Source organism: Erpetoichthys calabaricus, chromosome 2, assembly GCF_900747795.2.
Source record: "Erpetoichthys calabaricus chromosome 2, fErpCal1.3, whole genome shotgun sequence".
Taxonomy (NCBI): Eukaryota; Metazoa; Chordata; class Cladistia; order Polypteriformes; family Polypteridae; genus Erpetoichthys; species Erpetoichthys calabaricus.
In genome coordinates, this window is record NC_041395.2 from 92,897,625 (window position 1) to 92,916,159 (window position 18,535).

The window sequence follows — 18,535 nt, forward strand, 5'->3', positions numbered from 1 at the left end:
AAATGATACAATCATCTATTGGTATCTGTTGGGGATTGGTCCCAAGGACTTTTTAAAGGTCTGATGATGACTTTGTGAAGGTCTAATGGTGTGGTATTTACATATAACCTACATACATCCTCCTGTATATGTCAAATCATCTCTAGATTACTTATAATAGCACTAGCAACACTACCGCTTCCACGAATTTCAGCTTCTTCTGCATTTGTGTGCAAATGCTTGATTCGTGCTTACCAACACTCTGGCCCACTTCAGCAAGCAAAAAGTCACTTTTCAAAAGACCTAAAATTTTTATTTTCCCCATTGAGAGAGAGCACTGTACACTGTCTTATAGCATTTAAGGTTACATTAAGTTCCTGCACTTGGTGCACACCACCCATTGCTACTACCAATTGGATGGTTTAGTGAGTCCCTACTTCAATCACTCGCAACCACTCATTACTTAGCTGAGGCAGAACCCATAGATACAAAGGGCCTATCTTCTATATATATAATTCACTAAGCCAGAAGACAAGTAGCCGACCATGGAAAGCACACCGGAAGGGGCATGGATTCACTAAACCGCCAACAAGTAAGACTCCAATAGCGCACGCAGGAAGGAGCCACGGCCACCAACTCTTAGATCATTGGATACAACGGAAAAATCACAGCCACGCCCACCAACTCGGACGCGACGCCTCGAAAAACATGCCGTCATTTCTGTTTGTCTGTGCCACAGGCCACTTGCAGCTCTGAGCCACGTTGACTTTTCATTAGTCAACCTCAGTGGAATCTTGGTTCACACAGAGGCAGCACCAGAGAGAGACAGAGGCATACAAAGGGAGAGAGAGAGAGAGAGACAGACAGAGGGCACACACAGGCAGCGCAAGAGAGAGCCGCGCAATCCTTTAAAACTGAGGTTAAAACACAATGAAGGAAGCAGTCTTTAAAAACCAATAAGCCCTGTGCCTCTTTTTCATTAGCATCTCACCTGCTTCACCGCCCTGCAACAGTCGAGACGCTTTCTCAGCAGCTGACCTTCTCTGTGCCTGACTCCACTACTGCCAGTCGCCTGATTAAAAATGGTGAACTCCTGCAATGTTACTATCTTGGTTGGCTTTTAAATGAAGTTCGGATTTGTTCAAATGTTCCTTTTTCCCCCCCTGTGCTTAAAACTCATTTTAAAAAAAAAAGTGTTTATACAACTGCTGCAATGTTACAGAGAGAGAGAGGGCTCCCGTGCTTCTGAGAGACAGAGGGGGAGGGGCTCGCGTGCTGCTGAGAGAGAGAGAGGGTGGGGGGGGCTGGGGAGGCTCGTGTGCTGCTGAGAGAGGGGTGTTGGGGAGGCTGGCGTGCTGCTGAGAGAGAGAGACCTCGCATGCAGCTGAGCCGGGAGGCTGGGTTTTTTTCCCCCTGTGCTTAAAACTCATTTAAAAAAAAAGTGTTTATACAACTGCTGCAATGTTACAGAGAGAGAGAGGGCTCTCGTGCTTCTGAGAGACAGAAGGGGAGGGGGCTCGTGTGCTGCTGAGAGAGAGAGGGGGGGGGCTGGGGAGGCTCGTGTGCTGCTGAGAGAGAGGGGGGGGGGCTGGGGAGGCTCGTGTGCTGCTGAGAGAGAGAGAGGGGAGCTGGGGAGGCTCGCGTGCTGCTGAGAGAGAGCATGCAGCTGAGCAGGGAGCCTGGGTGTTTGTGTCAGTTATTCAATGTTTTTACTATTACACTGTGCATTCTATGGTGTAATGATTAACTATATTTGTGCTTAAAAATCTTTAAAAAAATATATTTACATACAGTTCGTATGGTCTGGAATGGATTAATTGTATTTACATACAATCCTATGGGGGAAATTGCTTCGGTTTACGACCAGAGGTTTGGAATGAATTATGGTCGTGAACCGAGGTTCCACTGTATATTGACTCTAGAAAACATGATCAGCAAGTCTTTGATAGGCTGCAACAAAATGATGAAAGAACGGGCACTTTTTTTGTCACAAGCTGGGTGGGTGGGTGTTAGTTAGTTAATTAGTTACTCGAAGGATTTCAAGATTTAATATGCACAAGTGGTAACCCTGCAAAAGCAGCCCAAACCAGAAAAGACGGCTGGCAAAAAGTGGCTGACAAATTAAACGCGTGTGCATTGTACTTACTGAAAGCGGCGTTACGGATTTTGCAAATGTTCATTTTTTCCCTCTGCTTAAAAAACATGATTATGATTGGTATGCAGCGTGTAAAACAGTTTGTTTGTCACGGATAATTTGCCTTTTACTTTAACACAAAGACAATTTCCTGTTAGATTTGCCTTTGCGATGACAATTGATAAGGCACAGGGCCAAACTTTCAAAAAGATGTGCATGTATCTGCCAAAACCAGTTTTCAGTCACGGACAGTTGTATGTTGCTCTCTCCAGAGTTCATTCTTTTCATTCACTTACTGGTATGCCTGCAGGAACACGTATAGCGAGCAAGCGACACACACACACGCATACAGGCGCGAGAGAGAGAGAGCGCTGGACGCATAAGAATAATAATACTTCATTACATTGATATACCAGTGTTTTCAGTATTCAAAGCGCTATCCACACAGGGAGAAACCGGGAAGCGAACCCAAAATCTTCCACAGTCTCCTTACTGCAAAACAGTAGCACTACCATTGCGCTACAAGGCAGTTAAAGAATGCACCGGCCTCGATTTTGTTTTCACTTCTGTTTACAGCGATCAGATCGTAGCGTGCATTGTTACAATGTTACTTTTCTTGGTGGCTTATTACATTACGGATGTTTCACATGTTAATTTTTTTCCCTGTGCTTAAAAGACATTAAAAAAGTGTTTCTCAACTGTGACTCCGGAACAACTCGGTACGCAAGCTATATTAAGCGTCAACAACGAAAACTCGCTACACCTTAATGAACAAGTGCTGAAACTTATCCCTACCGACGAAGTAACTTTCACCAGCGTGGCCTCCATCGTCACAGACGATCCCGCTTTCAGTCACGGACAATTGTATGTTGCTCTCTCCAGAGGTCCATCTTTTCATTCATTCACAGTGGTATCCACAAACCCACCCCATTTGGACAACTGTGTCGTTCAGCAAGTGTTCACCCATCAATACATAATTATGCGGCGTATGTTACGCCGCGGGTTGGCTAGTTTTATTTAAAAGTCATAAGAAAAAGTGATAAAAATGAACCGTAACAAGACCATCCATCCCACCCACACAATTTACCCTGTTGAAAGAGATATTTATTTGTAATAAGTATTTGTCAATGGGGTGGATAAGGCAAACATAATACTCATGAAATTAAAGGAAGTGAGTATATTCATTTTAACAATTGCCAGTCTGGAGCCGAAAGATGGAAAAAGAGACTACAATGTGTAGAGTGAATCTTTAACTCTAATGTTGGTTGACTCCACACTTCCGGTTCGTTTTGGGTGCCTCTTAAACCCACCACTATCGAGAATGTTCTCGAGATGAGCCATGCAAATGATGATACATAGCAAGAGGTAGGTGAAAAAGTGTTACAGTGCTTTTATTTGGAACAAAAACAAACGGTTCCCAAAAGTGCAGTGCTCAAACGTTCAATAAATAAATTAATCTGTTAAAACAGTGACAGTCCATGAGTTTAAAATCCAGAGTTTTAAACAAGAATAAAGCCATCACAGTCATTGGGTCATTGTTCCATCTGACCGGCCTAGCACAACTCCCACTTCATCCCCCCAGCTCCACTCATTGCTTGCTCAGCCAGTGGAGACACTGGCAGTTGCAGTCCTCATCTTTTTATTTTTAATATGAGATTCTTCTCTGTGACTGCGTATGGCAAGATCTGTTTGGAATAGAGTAAAACGCTTGTAAGTTTGAGGCAGGAGTATTACTAGAATGTTCAAGCCATCTGACAAAGCTGCTAAATATTTTACGTCATTTTTTCAGGTGTAGCCAGCCCTGTCAGCTGAAAAGAGTTAACTACTGTACCAGTGTACAATTTTGTTTCCAAGTTGTACATTTCATGAACAATACTCAGCATTGCATCAAACGTTATTGTATGATGACTTGTAAAAAGTCTGTTATTGTGCTTTCTCACCTTTTCAATCCTAAAATTAGCTTTGCCTGAAAACAGATGACCATTTTTTAATGTGGTTTCTGGATGCTATCTGCATACAGCATGGTACATTCACTGACTGGTAGTGATGCTGTCCACTCCCTGCAGTCATTCCTATTTTGTTAAATATACTCTATTTAATCCACTAAAAAGTTCTTCCAGTATTTGTAAATTTATTTTCTATGTAATTTTGTCATAATGCTACTTGTAATCATAATGTAATTATGATTTTTCACTTGTAATTGGTATTGAAGCAGTAATGGGATGGTTTGCTTGTCCTTTTCTCTACCCAACCAAGAGGATAAGATTAATTTTTGGCACTCTTAACCTCACTAGTGTGTGTGTGTGTGTGTGTGTGTGAGCGCGCATACATGCATGTACAAATGCATTAACCAAAACCAGCAAAGGGATTTACTTTTATAAAAAAAAAAAAATTTTTAAACACTTAAACATTGTGAACTTTTTTTTATCATAATAAAGTAAAAGGGTTTCTTAATAAGTAAAATGGGGTGAGTACAAAGAATGCCCCCAGTATAGACATTAGATTCTAAATTTTCAGATCCTGAACATCATTTAATTAATGTGATAACTGCAATATTTGGAACTTTTAGCACTTGTAATTAATTTAATAATTCAGTAATTCAAATTTATTTACTGGTTACTGTATTTTTGTGTGCTTTTTCAGGAGAAAGTTTATACTAAAGATTTTATGGACTTATTTACTTCTACTTAAACAACAGATTAAAATAAAGCATTAGTAAGAAAATTGAATTTCCATTTTACTTTAAAGGTATCTGGTCTACATTTTCGGCATACTGATAACATTAACTACTGGCGCAAGGCAATGGTTGAGATTGGATTACCTATGGTATGTATAGCACATATATTTTTGTTGTTATTGGATATGGAGTTAATGGCATGCAACATTTAAAATACAACTAATTTTTTTTTTTATTTTTTTTTTTTTTAAGTCTGTCTATTTATGCGACGTTTTTAACTTTATGCCCCTCGAGAATAGCTTTGCAAAGTCAAAATAATACAACCTTTTTCTCTAAACTGTGCCAGTTTATACTTCCAATTTGGCAAGAACCACCTCTTTATAAGTCGGGTTATATTATTATTGGTGTAAATCATGCATGAATATATAGGTATCACTGTCAGTTTGAATTGAACTACATACATAGACTAATGTTTTTGGACATGAGGATGTGCATTTGTATGGTTAAAACCTAGTGCCTGTTTGTCCAAGTATAACGATCCATTTGGACCTACCACCCCACCCCAAAACTTATTTTGCAATTCAACACACTAACAATGATTATTAGATCCTGATATTTGAAACTGAACAGTGTATGAGATATCAATAACACAATCAAAGTGCAGAAGAAAATCATATAATGACAGAAAAGAAGTATATAAAATAAGTAAATTAATTTTATTATCATATACATGCTTTTTCTTCTAATCATCTGTGGTCTTTTGAAATATTCTTCTGTATTATTTCTTCTAATTTATAAAGTACCTTGTTATAATATCACAAAGGTGCATAGCCCGTCATGGCTACAATTGGGCATAAAGCTTGAACTAGCTGCAGAGATGACATCAGTCCACAGTCAAATACATACATGTATTCATGTAATATCAGTTTCATGTTGGTAATAAATGCATTCATAATACAATCAATGTTTTACCTGATGAATTATTTTACTGGCCTAAGTTTACTTTACAGATGTGACACAATAATTCCAAAATGATGTACTCTTGATTGTTGCATGAACTGTTTTTTTCAGTTTGGTAAGCTTTTCTTATTTTCATTATTGTTCATCTTCAACATGTCATCCTTCTTTCTGCTGAAACTGCATCTACTAACATCGTGCAGATTCTTGATTTACACAATGGGTGGCATTTGTTATCCTGTTGTTTAAATCCTTACCACATTAATGATAAAGTGAAGTGTTTTAAAATGGGACATTTTGCTAAGCACCAGTAAAATCTCTAACAGAAATAGGAAAATAGGAATTTATTTTATTAATATAGTGTGTTATATGTATATGAAATTAAAATGGAATGCAAAGTACAAAAAATAGTAATAACCAATTATAAGCAATAATTTTATTTTTAATCATGCTTTGACAACAGTAGTACTGTACTGTGATTAAAATAAAGTATAGATGGTTATTCATAATTAACACAATTTTGCATATTTAAATGTTGAGAATTGGTACCATCAAGTATGCATGCTTTCTGAAATTGGATTAGCAAGATTTCTAAAAAGTAAAAGGATAAATTGGCAGAAGTTGGTAAAGGACTGTGTCACCATGCATCTGCATGAAGAGGGACAAACAGCTGTTTAGAAATAATTGGTATACTACTAAACAGAATTTTCTTTATATATTAGGACAGTTTTGCATAAGATTAAAACTGAGATTGTTTCTTTTCAGATATTTTATCCAGAAACAACAGATGTATATGATAAGAAAAACATGCCTCGAGTCATCTACTGTATTCATGCTCTCAGGTTGGTTTAATTTGCCTGTTGAATCAATAAGAGAGAAAACTGCATAAAGGGGTATTTTATTTTGTTTGTTTGCTCTAAACTTCCAGTTAATGCTAAAGAAAAAAATTGCCATCGACTTTCCTGGGTATACCAGCCTTAACAATGATTTCTTCTTCACAGCTTGTATCTATTTAGGTTGGGTTTGGCCCCACAGATTCATGACCTTTGTGGCAAAGTGAAGTTTACAGGTAAAATAACGATTTATATTCTGTGCTAATTTGTTTTAAGTTAAGTTTTTTTCCAATACTGCCTCCTACCATTATTTTATGCCAGAGGAAGAAATAAATAACATGAAGAGAGAACTTGACAAATATGGGATTCAGATGCCAGCTTTTAGTAAAATTGGAGGAATCCTTGCCAATGAACTTTCTGTTGATGAAGCAGCAAGTGAGTGAATTTGATAATCTTCGACTAAGTTCCATGTCATTCAGTGAAAGATAGTTCTAGTAAATTGTTTGGACTAACTCAAAATTACCCTAGTTTTTATTTTTTTTAATGTCTTGATGTTTGTAGTGCATGCAGCTGTGATTGCTATCAATAAGGCTGTAGAAAAAGGGTCTGCAGAAGAGACAGGAATTGCACTACGCAACCCTAGTGCCATGCTCCTGAATCTTGATGACTGCTTGGTAACTGTTTATCTGGAGGTTCTCCAACAAGCCAGAGCTGAAAAGGCTGTCAGTGCAAGGAACAGGGTATGCATTTATTTTTTATAAACCTACATAGGTGACAAACATGAGTAAATATGGCTTAATTGTGAGTGGGATTGATTAGGCAGTTCAAGGAGTGTGACTTTTGTAAACCAATCCAGTGCTCAATGAAAATGGCATTCAAAGTAGAGGCTGTGCTTTAAACAGCAAAGATCAATGGTGCTCTTGTTAACATGGCCTGACAAACAGCAAGCCACTAGTTATGATGGATAAACCTTCATTGGATGAAAAGTCTCCTAAAAACATTTTAGTTAAATGTAAAAATGTGTTTTGTGTTTGCAGAAGACACATTACATATGCTAAGAATACGTCTGATGCAAGTGAGCGGATTATACTTTGGCATTTGAAAATATCACTTGTCAAATGACAAAAGTTCACAAAGCATTGCTGCTGGCTGTATGTGCTCTCTTCAGCTTTCACTTACAACTACAGTTAGGTCCATAAATATTTGGACAGAGACAACTTTTTTCTAATTTTGGTTCTGTACATTACGACAATGAATTTCAAATGAAACAACTCAGATGCAGTTGAAGTGCAGACTTTCAGCTTTAATTCAGTGGGGTGAACAAAACGATTGCATAAAAATGTGAGGCAACTAAAGCATTTTTTTGACACAATCCCTTGCCTGTTTGAAAGCGCCTGGATTCCAGCAGAATAAAAGGTTTTTGTCTTGTCCTCTCAACCACTCATGCACCGCTTTCTTCATGTCATCATCTATGTTCAATCGACGACCACCCAGGTGTTTAATGACCCAAAAAGGTGGAAATTGCACTGCGCCAAATCTGGCGAATAAGGAGGATGTGGCGATACCTCAAACTTCAGTTTCTCCAGAAGAGTCTTCGTGTTCTTAGCAGTATGTGGGCGGGCATTGTCTTGCAGCAAAAGGACTCCTTGAGACCGCAGTCCCTGCCGCTTGGATCAAATAGCAGGCTTCACATTGGTCTCCAGGAGGTCACAGTAACTTGCACTATTGACTGTAGTTCTCCTCGGCATAAAGTGTTCGACAATAACTTGGGGGCACGAATGATTGCGAGGACAAGACAAAACCTTTTATTCTGCCAGAATCCAGGCACTTCCAGGCAGGTGGCTCAAGTGCATTGAGAAGGGTGGAGACTACATTAAGAAATGACAGTATCAGTTTTGTTTTTGGTTCGTTTCATTTTCTAATAAATCCCATTTTCTAACTTTAGTTTGACTCCCCCTCTTATGCATTAATCCTTAAGCAATGCTTAACTTGTGTTACTGAGCTCTTAAATTGATAACAGCAATTTTACCTTTCTATTTTTTGCTAGTGTCAAGTCTTCCTTCCGTTTCTTTTTCATTGTTATTTTATTGTTTTGTCTAGAAGAAATGGGATACTACAACCCTGGTTGTTTAAAGTGCACATACTGTTGAAAATCAGGAATGAGTTTTTAGGTAGAAACCGTGTGTGTGTACCCTTTTTAGGTGCATATTTCTCCGGTATCTCTACAACATTTTTATGGAGTTGTAACCAAATTCTCATTTAAGAATCTCATCTGTGCTCCTAAGATTTGTGTCAGTGTGGTGTAATATAAACCCCAAGAAAGCACTTTATGGCACAGGTGAATAGAGGGAGAACTTTAGATAAAACGAAAAATGAAAGCTCACAAAGTAAACACAGAGCAGTATACTAAAGAAATGAACAAATTAAGTAAAATCGAAGTGCTTAGAAGATCAGAGTAACAGTATTTTTTTCCTTATTTCATAAGTTTAATCTCCAATACTGTTTGAAATAAAATTAACCCCACTGGTCATTAGTTGGTGTTTTTTGTAATGATTTAGTAATATTTAGTAACTAGACGAGTAACGTCACACTGCACAATAACAACATGCAGTGAATACACTTGACTTGAGCATTCATAGCTTTCATACTCTTTCTCTGCATGTTTGACATTAGTTTGCTCAGAGGTTGATGCGCTTGCTGCTTCCTGAGTAGCTCTTCTTTTCTCCACCCTAGCGGCCTGCTTCTTCTTTTTTTCGTCGGCATCTTAGCATGTTAAAACTGAATAAGTCCATGTTTGTGTTGCAATTACTTAGTACGTTTTCTTTAATTTTTCACTTAAGCTGGCATTTAAGTCTTCAATCTGTCTCAATAATGATTTTAGATATGAAGAGGCAGGGGAAGTGACGGTGAAGGTGGTAGTGATGAGAACGGGACCCGTATGCATGCGCCGCCCTGCTGGCCACTGCAGAGAGTTGATTATACAATAAAATAAAAAAAAATTAAAAGGGGAATAAACTTGGAGGTCAATCATCACTCCGAAAGCAGATAGTAGACATCATGTAGTATATGTGTACCATATTTTAGATCAATAGGTCAAATGGTTTGCGAGCTATAGGTGATTTAAAATCTTGGACAAACGAACAGCCACGATAGCGTATTATATATAAAGATAATTATTTGTTCACTTTTTTTGTGTGTAATATCCTATTAAAGACGAAGTCCTTAAAACTGGTCTAAGTAAAAGTTCAAAATGTTTTTTTGCTGCAGTTTAGCTCAGAACTGGATTTAATCCCACAAAAGTATACTAGCTATTCCACAACTTAGTAGTTAGATGTGCACTAATTCAGGAGGTTAATTTCAATTGACCGTTAGGTTTTAGAGAATTTAAGTTAATCTAAGACAAAAACTGATCTATTTCAGATAATGTATCATTTGTATTTGATGTTTATATACACATTTTAATCAAAAAGGAATGTGTTTTACTTGTTTCACTTATATTGTAAATTTGTCATACATCTATGACCATGGTTTGCACTTACTAGTAATGTTTATCAACAAACTTGGGTGAATATACCAGTGGAAATAATCTCTTCTGGTCCTTTGCAAAGTAAAATAAAAGTGACCATTGAATGCTACAATGAAAATACAAGCATGTTTAGTCAAATCAGTGTTAAGTCGGGGACTGTTAAACAATAAAATATGGTTTAATTTTCAATATTTTTTATTTTTTTCATTGTTGAAAAAAAGTATAACATGTATATAGCACTATAGTACTTAATTTAATAAACACAAAACTGAGTGATTCACAACTTCAGTGCCACTGAGTATACTCTTTTTAAAGTTGTTTGATATGAATCATCAGTATACAGGCCTTATTATAAGAAAGTTTGATCATGCCTTAAATATCCTGCTTGTTCTTGGCATTGTAGCAACCATTTCTAGAGTCTGACAGGCAACAATTTAGAGCAGAACAGAAGCCACAAGACAGAAATTACCCTTTGTATTTTAGAACTTTTGTTTAATGGTTAAGAGTAGCTGAGAAACTGAAATTGAGTAAAAAAATATATATATTTACATATTTTCTTCTTTTGCTCTGTAATTGTGACTCAAATGATTAACTTTTCCTGCTCAGGTCATGTGTTTTATGGCTATTTGACACTACATTTTCTCAAATTCTCTTTGAGATTTCTGATTATGCTTCAAAAAGTTTAAACTGAAAACAAAAGACAGGTGTTCTTAATTTTTTTTTTTTTCATTTGTGAATTCATACTGTTTAGTAATAGTTTATATCTTTTTAACAGATTAACATACAATTTTGTGAAGAAAAAGATATTTATGAGGAATATTTAACTCAGGTGGAAATCCAGGGAAACATAAACAAAATAAATGGTGGGTACAGTTTTTAAATATTCGCTGGCATGAAAGGCCTGTTTTTACTTTTAAGTTTTTATTTTTTTATGTATGTACATTTAATTAATGTTACAATCTAACAGAAAATATGTAATAGCATATTATTGTTGAATAAAGAAAATGACCTTAACAGATTTATTGTAAATTTGTATATATTAGCAAATATCTTATTGCAAGATTTCAAAGAATGAAAACTGACAAATCAAACAGTGATTAGAAAACCAGAAGCAAAATGTATGTTGCTTTTAACTTATCAACATTGTATAGTAGTGGGGGGAAAATGTGATAGTGCCAAAAGGAAAAAAGCTGGATAAAACTGATTAGAAAAAAATTGAAGATCGTCACATGGCTGAGTGGTATTTAAGTAGAGGTGAACACTAGTATACAGTTAAGACAAAGGATTTTTGTGGAGAAAATAAGTCAGGGTGACTAGATAATAGGGTGCATAATGATTAAGGGGGAATGAATGCTGATGATAGGTGACCAAACAAGTGGCCTTAGCTTTAAGGATGCCTAAAATTAAGGAAGGTGCAGGATGGGAATTCAGGGTTGAAATGGCCAATATGGATAAACACAACTAATAAGAGAAGAACAAATGTTCGAAAAACATGCAGTGGCTTTTCAGGCCATCAAGCCTGTTGTGTTTGCTCTAATGTTACTTGTCTCATTATCTTCTTTACGTTTTGAAGCTTCTCCACTTTAACTACAGGGGTCAATAAATTGTTCAAGCAGTACATTTTAAAATATCCTCCTTCCTCTTGTCAAAAGTCTAACCTCTATGCTTACCTTAAAACTGCATTACCTTTCCTTCAGAATCTTTTATATAATTTCTACCTCTGAGGCATGTTTTAGAAATACTAGATTTGGTAGAAAACATTCTGTTACAACAAAAGGCTGAATTTGAAATTTATGACACCCATGCTAGATACTATGCTCAGGGTTCCCATGTGTCTTAGAAAACCAAGAAATATAAAAAAAAAAAAAAAAAAGATTTTCCATGGACAACCTTTGGGGAAAAAACAACAAAATATCAAATGTCCTGTAAAAAAAAACTTTTAGTTGTTGAATTTGCAAATAAAGCCAGTTGTATCTGTAAGAGTTTAATTTTACACAGCAAAATATATTGAATTTTAAAGTGTGCATAAATATTTGATTGTACAGAAATATCGAAGACATGGCACAATGCGTTTACAGGTGGGCAGGCCACAGTTGTGGCACAGACTGGAGAAGGGTCTCTGTTCTTCCTGACTCTAACATTCCCACTTAAAGACATGCTCACTTCTCCCTATAAGTCGGTATGGTTGTATAATTAAATAACAAGTTTTTTCTGTTAAAATATAATTAGTTTACTGATCTTCTACAAGTAATTTATTTTTTGTTCTAGTTTATGATAAAAAATGTCTCTATTTGATTCCACATATTCAACTGTAGATATAACCTACTAACAGTCTTAGTAATAATGTGTTATCGAATGTTGTCTGAGGGATGAAAAGCACCTGTAAAGACTTTGCTATATGATGATTGGCAATTATTTTGTTGTTTTTTTTGTGGAGCCTCTGATTTTTATTTTTTTGAATGATGTATGCAGTTATTTATGATAAATACATTAATTTTATTGATACATGTTTGTTGTCATAAACTTCAAATGCATAAGGCATATTCTCTGAAATAAATTTAAACAGACTCTTTGCCACTTTGAAGTGGATGTTTTGTTGGTTTGTTCATTTTATGTTTAGTAATCCCTCCTCCATCGCGGGGGTTGCGTTCCAGAGCCACCCGCGAAATAAGAAAATCCGCGAAGTAGAAACCATATGTTTATATGGTTATTTTTATATTGTCATGCTTGGGTCACAGATTTGCGCAGAAACACAGGAGGTTGTAGAGTGACAGGAACGTTATTCAAACACTGCAAACAAACATTTGTCTCTTTTTCAAAAGTTTAAACTGTGCTCCATGACAAGACAGAGATGACAGTTCCGTCTCACAATTAAAAGAATGCAAACATATCTTCCTCTTCAAAGGAGTGCGCGTCAGGAGCACAGACTGTCAGAAAGATAGAGAGAGAAAAGCAAACAAATCAATAGGGCTGTTTGGGTTTTAAGTATGCGAAGCACCGCGGCACAAAGCTGTTGAAGGCGGCAGCTCACACCCCCTCCGTCAGGAGCAGAGAAAGAGAGCGATCGAGAGAGACAGAGTTTGTTTTTCAATCAAAAATCAATACGTGCCCTTCGTGCTTTTAAGTATGCGAAGCACCGTGCAGCATGTCGCTTCAGGAAGCAGCTGCACAGAAGGTAGCAATGTGAAGATAATCTTTCAGCATTTTTAGACGAGCATCCGTATCGTCTAGGTGTGCAAACAGCCCCCCTGCTCAATCCCCCTACATCAGGATCAGAGAAAGTCAGCGCAAGAGAGAGAGAAAAGTAAGTTGGGTAGCTTCTCAGCCATCTGCCAATAGCGTCCATTGTATGAAATCAACTGGGCAAACCAACTGAGGAAGCATGTACCAGAAATTAAAAGACCCATTGTCCGCAGAAATCCGCGAACCAGCAAAAAATCTGCGATATATATGTAAATATGCTTACATATAAAATCCGCGATGGAGTGAAGCCACGAAAGGCGAAGCGCGATATAGCGAGGGATTACTGTAATCAAAATACTTCAGTAGCTACCTAAAAACGAATTGGTCGTTTGCAGAAATGAAAACAAATGATAAAATCACATGGCCGTGTCTGTCCAGAAGTTTTTTAGCTGCGGTCAACCAAGTATATAGAAAGGTGTGCAATAGTTACATTCTACAGAAGTGTGTACTTCCTTGCCGAAAATTGTTTTGTGGCTTAAGAGAGTGTTTTGACAGGAATGTGTGGATTTGAATAAATGTCTCCCAGAGATAAACTACTCTTGGCCAGCCTCTTATTGTACATAGCAATAACAAACAAATATTCATTAACTTATTTAAATTAAAAAATTAAAATATTTAAAAGCATTCTCATTTTCAGATAGTGCTCTACATGCATATTACTTAAGAGTTGCGCTGCTAACATGTCCTCATAATGGTAGTTAGTTCATATTATATTTAATGATATATAGGAGAGACATGATGACAGTCAGTCACTAAAGAGAGATTTGGAGACTCTCCCACAAAGTATTGTTAAAGTAAGAGATCAACTGTAAAGCAATTGGAACGTGACATTTAACATTTCAAAAGCATTTCATGCATTACTGCTAAAGCAAGAAATTTAAATTAACAATAACCTACTAAATATAAAATTTAAACTAAAGACATTTGCAGATTACATTTGTCACTTCATGTCTTTGATTCAATCTGTCAGATTAGCTGCAAAAAATAACATTTAACTAGTGGGGCTGTTGGTATGAAAAATGCAATGAATTTAATTAGTTCAGTGCTTTACAAATTTTTTCTGTAGCAATCTCCCCCAGATCTTCCAAATTTCTGTCTGACGACTCTAGCACAATAGGCTTGTGTATTTACATACATAGCTAGAAGGTGAGTTGAGAGAGCCCTGTTTAAACTTACATTTTTTTAAGTAAAGATTTTATACAGTTGGTAACTCACATATGACTAATGAGTTTTACAGGTTTCTTTACTGAATAAAATTTGAGACTAACTTTTTAATTTCTTCATAAAGCATTTGTAAACTTTATGGTTTTTAATGTTTTCTATAGTACCATATTTTTTTTCTTATTTATTATGATGGCTTTAAAATCACAATTTTTAAAAAGTCTATTCAATTTAAGCAATGCTCATTTTAGCTCTCTTAGTCAACACACAATTTACATTTTAGGCAACTATTCACTTGACACACAATGCTTAAAACAAAGGAGTAATGAAAGATAAATTTTAAAGCTGCCTGTATAACATCGTTGCTGTAACTGTTAAGGGGGCAAAACCAAGAAAGTGAAGTTAGTTTAGTCTGCAGCACTCCGCAGGTATTCTGTGTTGTAAAAATATCATGTCAGGTCAGGTCCCCACACTTAATATTTGTTCAGTGTCCATTTTTTTGTGTGTGCATGTGCAAACTGTTTCCCATTCCAGTTTTTATTTGATACAGTGAATTTTGTTTTTGTGAAGGGCTTTGTATTCAAGTGTCACATTTGTTTGAAGGCTAAAGTTTTCACCTATTTATTTTAAACAAATTTGTACAAGTCATAAGCATGTTATGCTTTGCAAATACACAAACAAAAGTGTAAATGTTAATAATAAGAAATATTAAAAAAAAACAAAACAAAACATGCATAGTCCAAGTGTATAATCAGCACCCAGGATATTTAAGCTATGTTTGAATATTCAAATATATACTTATTTTAATATGATTATTCAAATATTTGTTTTTGGCTAATTATACAGCAATACTTGCAGATCAGTTTATTCTATATTAAAAGTCAAAACTGAAATTGAAAATTTAAGGCAAAATGAGTCAATTACCATTACATTACATTACATTAGTAGCAGAATGCATTCTATCATCATCATCCATTGAAGTGAAAAATGTATGCATGTTAAGACATATATTACAAAATGTCATTTTTCTTGTAGACTCTTAGTTCTAATAACTTACATTGCCATAGTAGTTGAAAGATGGGTTTAAAAAACTGAAGTAATTACAAGTCCATATAATTTACTACCCTCTGAGGAACAAGATTCTGTAACATCAGTAGTTAATTTTGACATGCTCTCCTACAATTAGTCATGCCAAGTCCTGTAGTGTGATACTGACGTAATATACAGTAATTATATTAAAAACAGTTTTCATCTCTTCCCTTTACTGCTTGTAAACTTAGCTTTAAGTTTCATATGCATTAGAAATTTGGCTTCTTTATCATTCCCTTCCAATTCAGTTAGTCTGGCAGCAAGGACTTGGCCCTGCTATTTTCATTTTTTGGAATTCAGTGTTTAAAAATATTACCCAATTATCTTAAAAACCTGAAACATCATCCAGTATAGTTTAGGTATGTATACTGTTCATATGTAGCCTTTTGTAAATGTTATGTTGTGGCACAATCCATATACCCTTCCAGGTTATGTTCTGGGAATATTCCTCAGTACTTATGCTCTGGTCTGCCATCCGAAATTTACTTGCTTCTATACTTTTCACCAGTATTCCTATTCTGCCTCAGATACTTCTACTTTAACTTTTCTTCTCTAAGACTTAATCCAATCCAAAACAGTTAATTTTGTTTAGGTACAAATGCTGCAAAGCTAGCTTAATCTTTTCTAGATAATAGTTCTGTAGATCTGTTGTCCTTTAAACAGTGGAAACTTTTCTTCCTTACCCTAGTCATTCTCAGACTCTGCAGCAAATATTAACTGGTTTTCAGGATACAATACTGCTAAATGGTATGACATATTGTACATGGTTCAGACTCTGTTAGCTGCCAGTCCTTGACCCTTTCAAACTGCAGTGTGCTAGACAGACAGTCCTCTATCCAGGACACCAAAGACTCCTCCACCTAATTATCCCGGATCTTACCCTTTAACATTAATGGGTGGAAAATATGGATGGCGCTGGAGAAATAAAAAAAAAAGCATAATCCTCACAGTGCTGCCAACTTTGCCAAGCTATGAAAATAAGCCTTGTAGAGCAGGAAGATCATTGCATATTCTACTCCAATCTTTGTCCAGAAACCAAGCTGTAATGGGTCCATATGGTCTTTCACATTAAGACTTGTATAGTCATGATGTGGGATATAAGGTCCACTGGTATGTAGTCATCAGGGAAAATAGCATCTGCCTTCTTTGGAAATGGAACATGTGCTGTTTCATAGATTCAGTGCTTTTCGTAGGTTTCCATTAATCTTTTATGGAGTTAAGCAGTGAACAGTACAGAAATTAAATATTAAAATAAAGAAGCACAACCATGTGTATATATTGTTGAATATACAGTATAGTCCAAATTTAAACTAGAGCAGGAATGTCTTTTAAGTGGATTTCACCTGTCTCTGTTTTTAAGACTTTTTCCAGTCATTTTAATGAAAGCTGTAATTGAGAGATTGACATAAAGTTGATCATTAGAATTTTTTCAATCTGGCATACCATTATGGGTAAGTTTCTAAGTTATGCAATTGCTTCCGAGTTGGTTTCTAGCTCTTCTATAACTCTGAATAGGGGGAAAAAGTTGATTGTAAAAATGTATCCACCTATTATAATGTAAAACCATACTACTGCCATTGCACTTGAATGATCTGAATGAATGGATATAACAATGAAATATCTGTTTACAATCCTACAATACTGCATCGGGCAATAGAGCAATCACTGCCTTTGTCTCCATTTTTAGTTCATGCTGCTTTGGAAATGGTGGATGAATCTTTGGAGAGGAGAGATCCACTGGTTTTGTATTCTGCGCTTGAAAGCTCTAGTCTGTGCCTCCGAAGCCTTCTCAGGGAGAATGCAGACTGGTACCTAGAGCAACTATCCTTGGACCGGCAGCAAAAGGCACTAGTAGGTTCTTAATTATTTACTTTGAGTTTTGAGTGTTGTTTTAAGAACTGGTCTTTTATGGGACTGTTTATAATTATGTATACAATTGATTCTTGTGTTTCCATAGACAATGCTCTCAAAAGACTGACATAAATATATGTGAAAGACGATAACATCACATTTATATCTATAGCAAAGCATAATGCTCTTTGTAAACAGTAATGGGATCATGCTTTTTTTCTGCCCCTTTTACTTTTTTATTGGCACTGTAGTTATGATCATGTACATCCTTTAACTCTCGTGACAGCACTTATTTCTTCAAATTTTTTATTTCTGTTTTCCATCACTTTTGAAGCATTTTAACACTTGAATTACCGAAGCCTATGAAAAAACTCATAATCCCGACCCATGTTAAATCCTTTCATACCTCTCCATTGGGGTCTTTTGTTTTGTAAATGTGCCATTTAGCACAAGCAGCAAGCACACTGCTGTCCCATCCCCTGCCTTAATGGAGCTCAACTCTTCCAGCTCAAGCCAAGGCTCCTTATCTGTGTGTGAGGTTCCTAGAGTTGTATAGGGTAAATAATACAGTATATTGTTATTTCGAATACATGTCTTTCATGTGTGTTCTGTGTCTACAAAGATCAGGGTAAGTGTAGGATGAAAGGAAATGTGAGGCAAGAAATGCTGAACATGTACCTAAAGCAGAAACTTTTTCCATGTTATACTAATAATGACGTGAAGTGTATAATGTGTGAAGACTTTAGTCCAAATATCAAATAAACACGTGCACTTTTTTTTTCCTTTGGTTATATTTTTGAATAAATCATTCGATTTATATGTTGCAGTCAGTGAGTTAAAAACCCAAGCTCAAATGTCAATTGACAGGAAGTTGATGTGTGTTCTTAAATGGCGCAGAGGTAAGAACTGCTGCCTTATAACCCAAAGGTACCAGGTTTGAGCCTCAGTGCTCCGAGTATTGACCTGCTAGTATTATTATTGTAATATAATATAAACATACATTTGATTTGAGTTTGTAACACCCGGTATAAATTTTGGCTACTTATAAAAGTTAGCACTTTTTTTTATATATATATTATTCAGTC

At 36.1% G+C, this 18,535-nt stretch overlaps 1 protein-coding gene across 1 annotated transcript in view; it reads left to right on the top strand.

The window, feature by feature from the left end:
* Positions 1–18,535, top strand: part of iqgap3 (IQ motif containing GTPase activating protein 3) — a 101,815-nt gene that overhangs the window by 16,373 nt on the left and 66,907 nt on the right. The window contains exons 4-10 of the mRNA XM_028794127.2: positions 4,862–4,939; positions 6,513–6,589; positions 6,749–6,816; positions 6,902–7,015; positions 7,142–7,320; positions 10,882–10,969; positions 17,287–17,450. Of these exons, the coding sequence (XP_028649960.1) occupies positions 4,862–4,939; positions 6,513–6,589; positions 6,749–6,816; positions 6,902–7,015; positions 7,142–7,320; positions 10,882–10,969; positions 17,287–17,450 (768 nt within the window). The remainder of the gene's footprint in view (positions 1–4,861; positions 4,940–6,512; positions 6,590–6,748; positions 6,817–6,901; positions 7,016–7,141; positions 7,321–10,881; positions 10,970–17,286; positions 17,451–18,535) is intronic.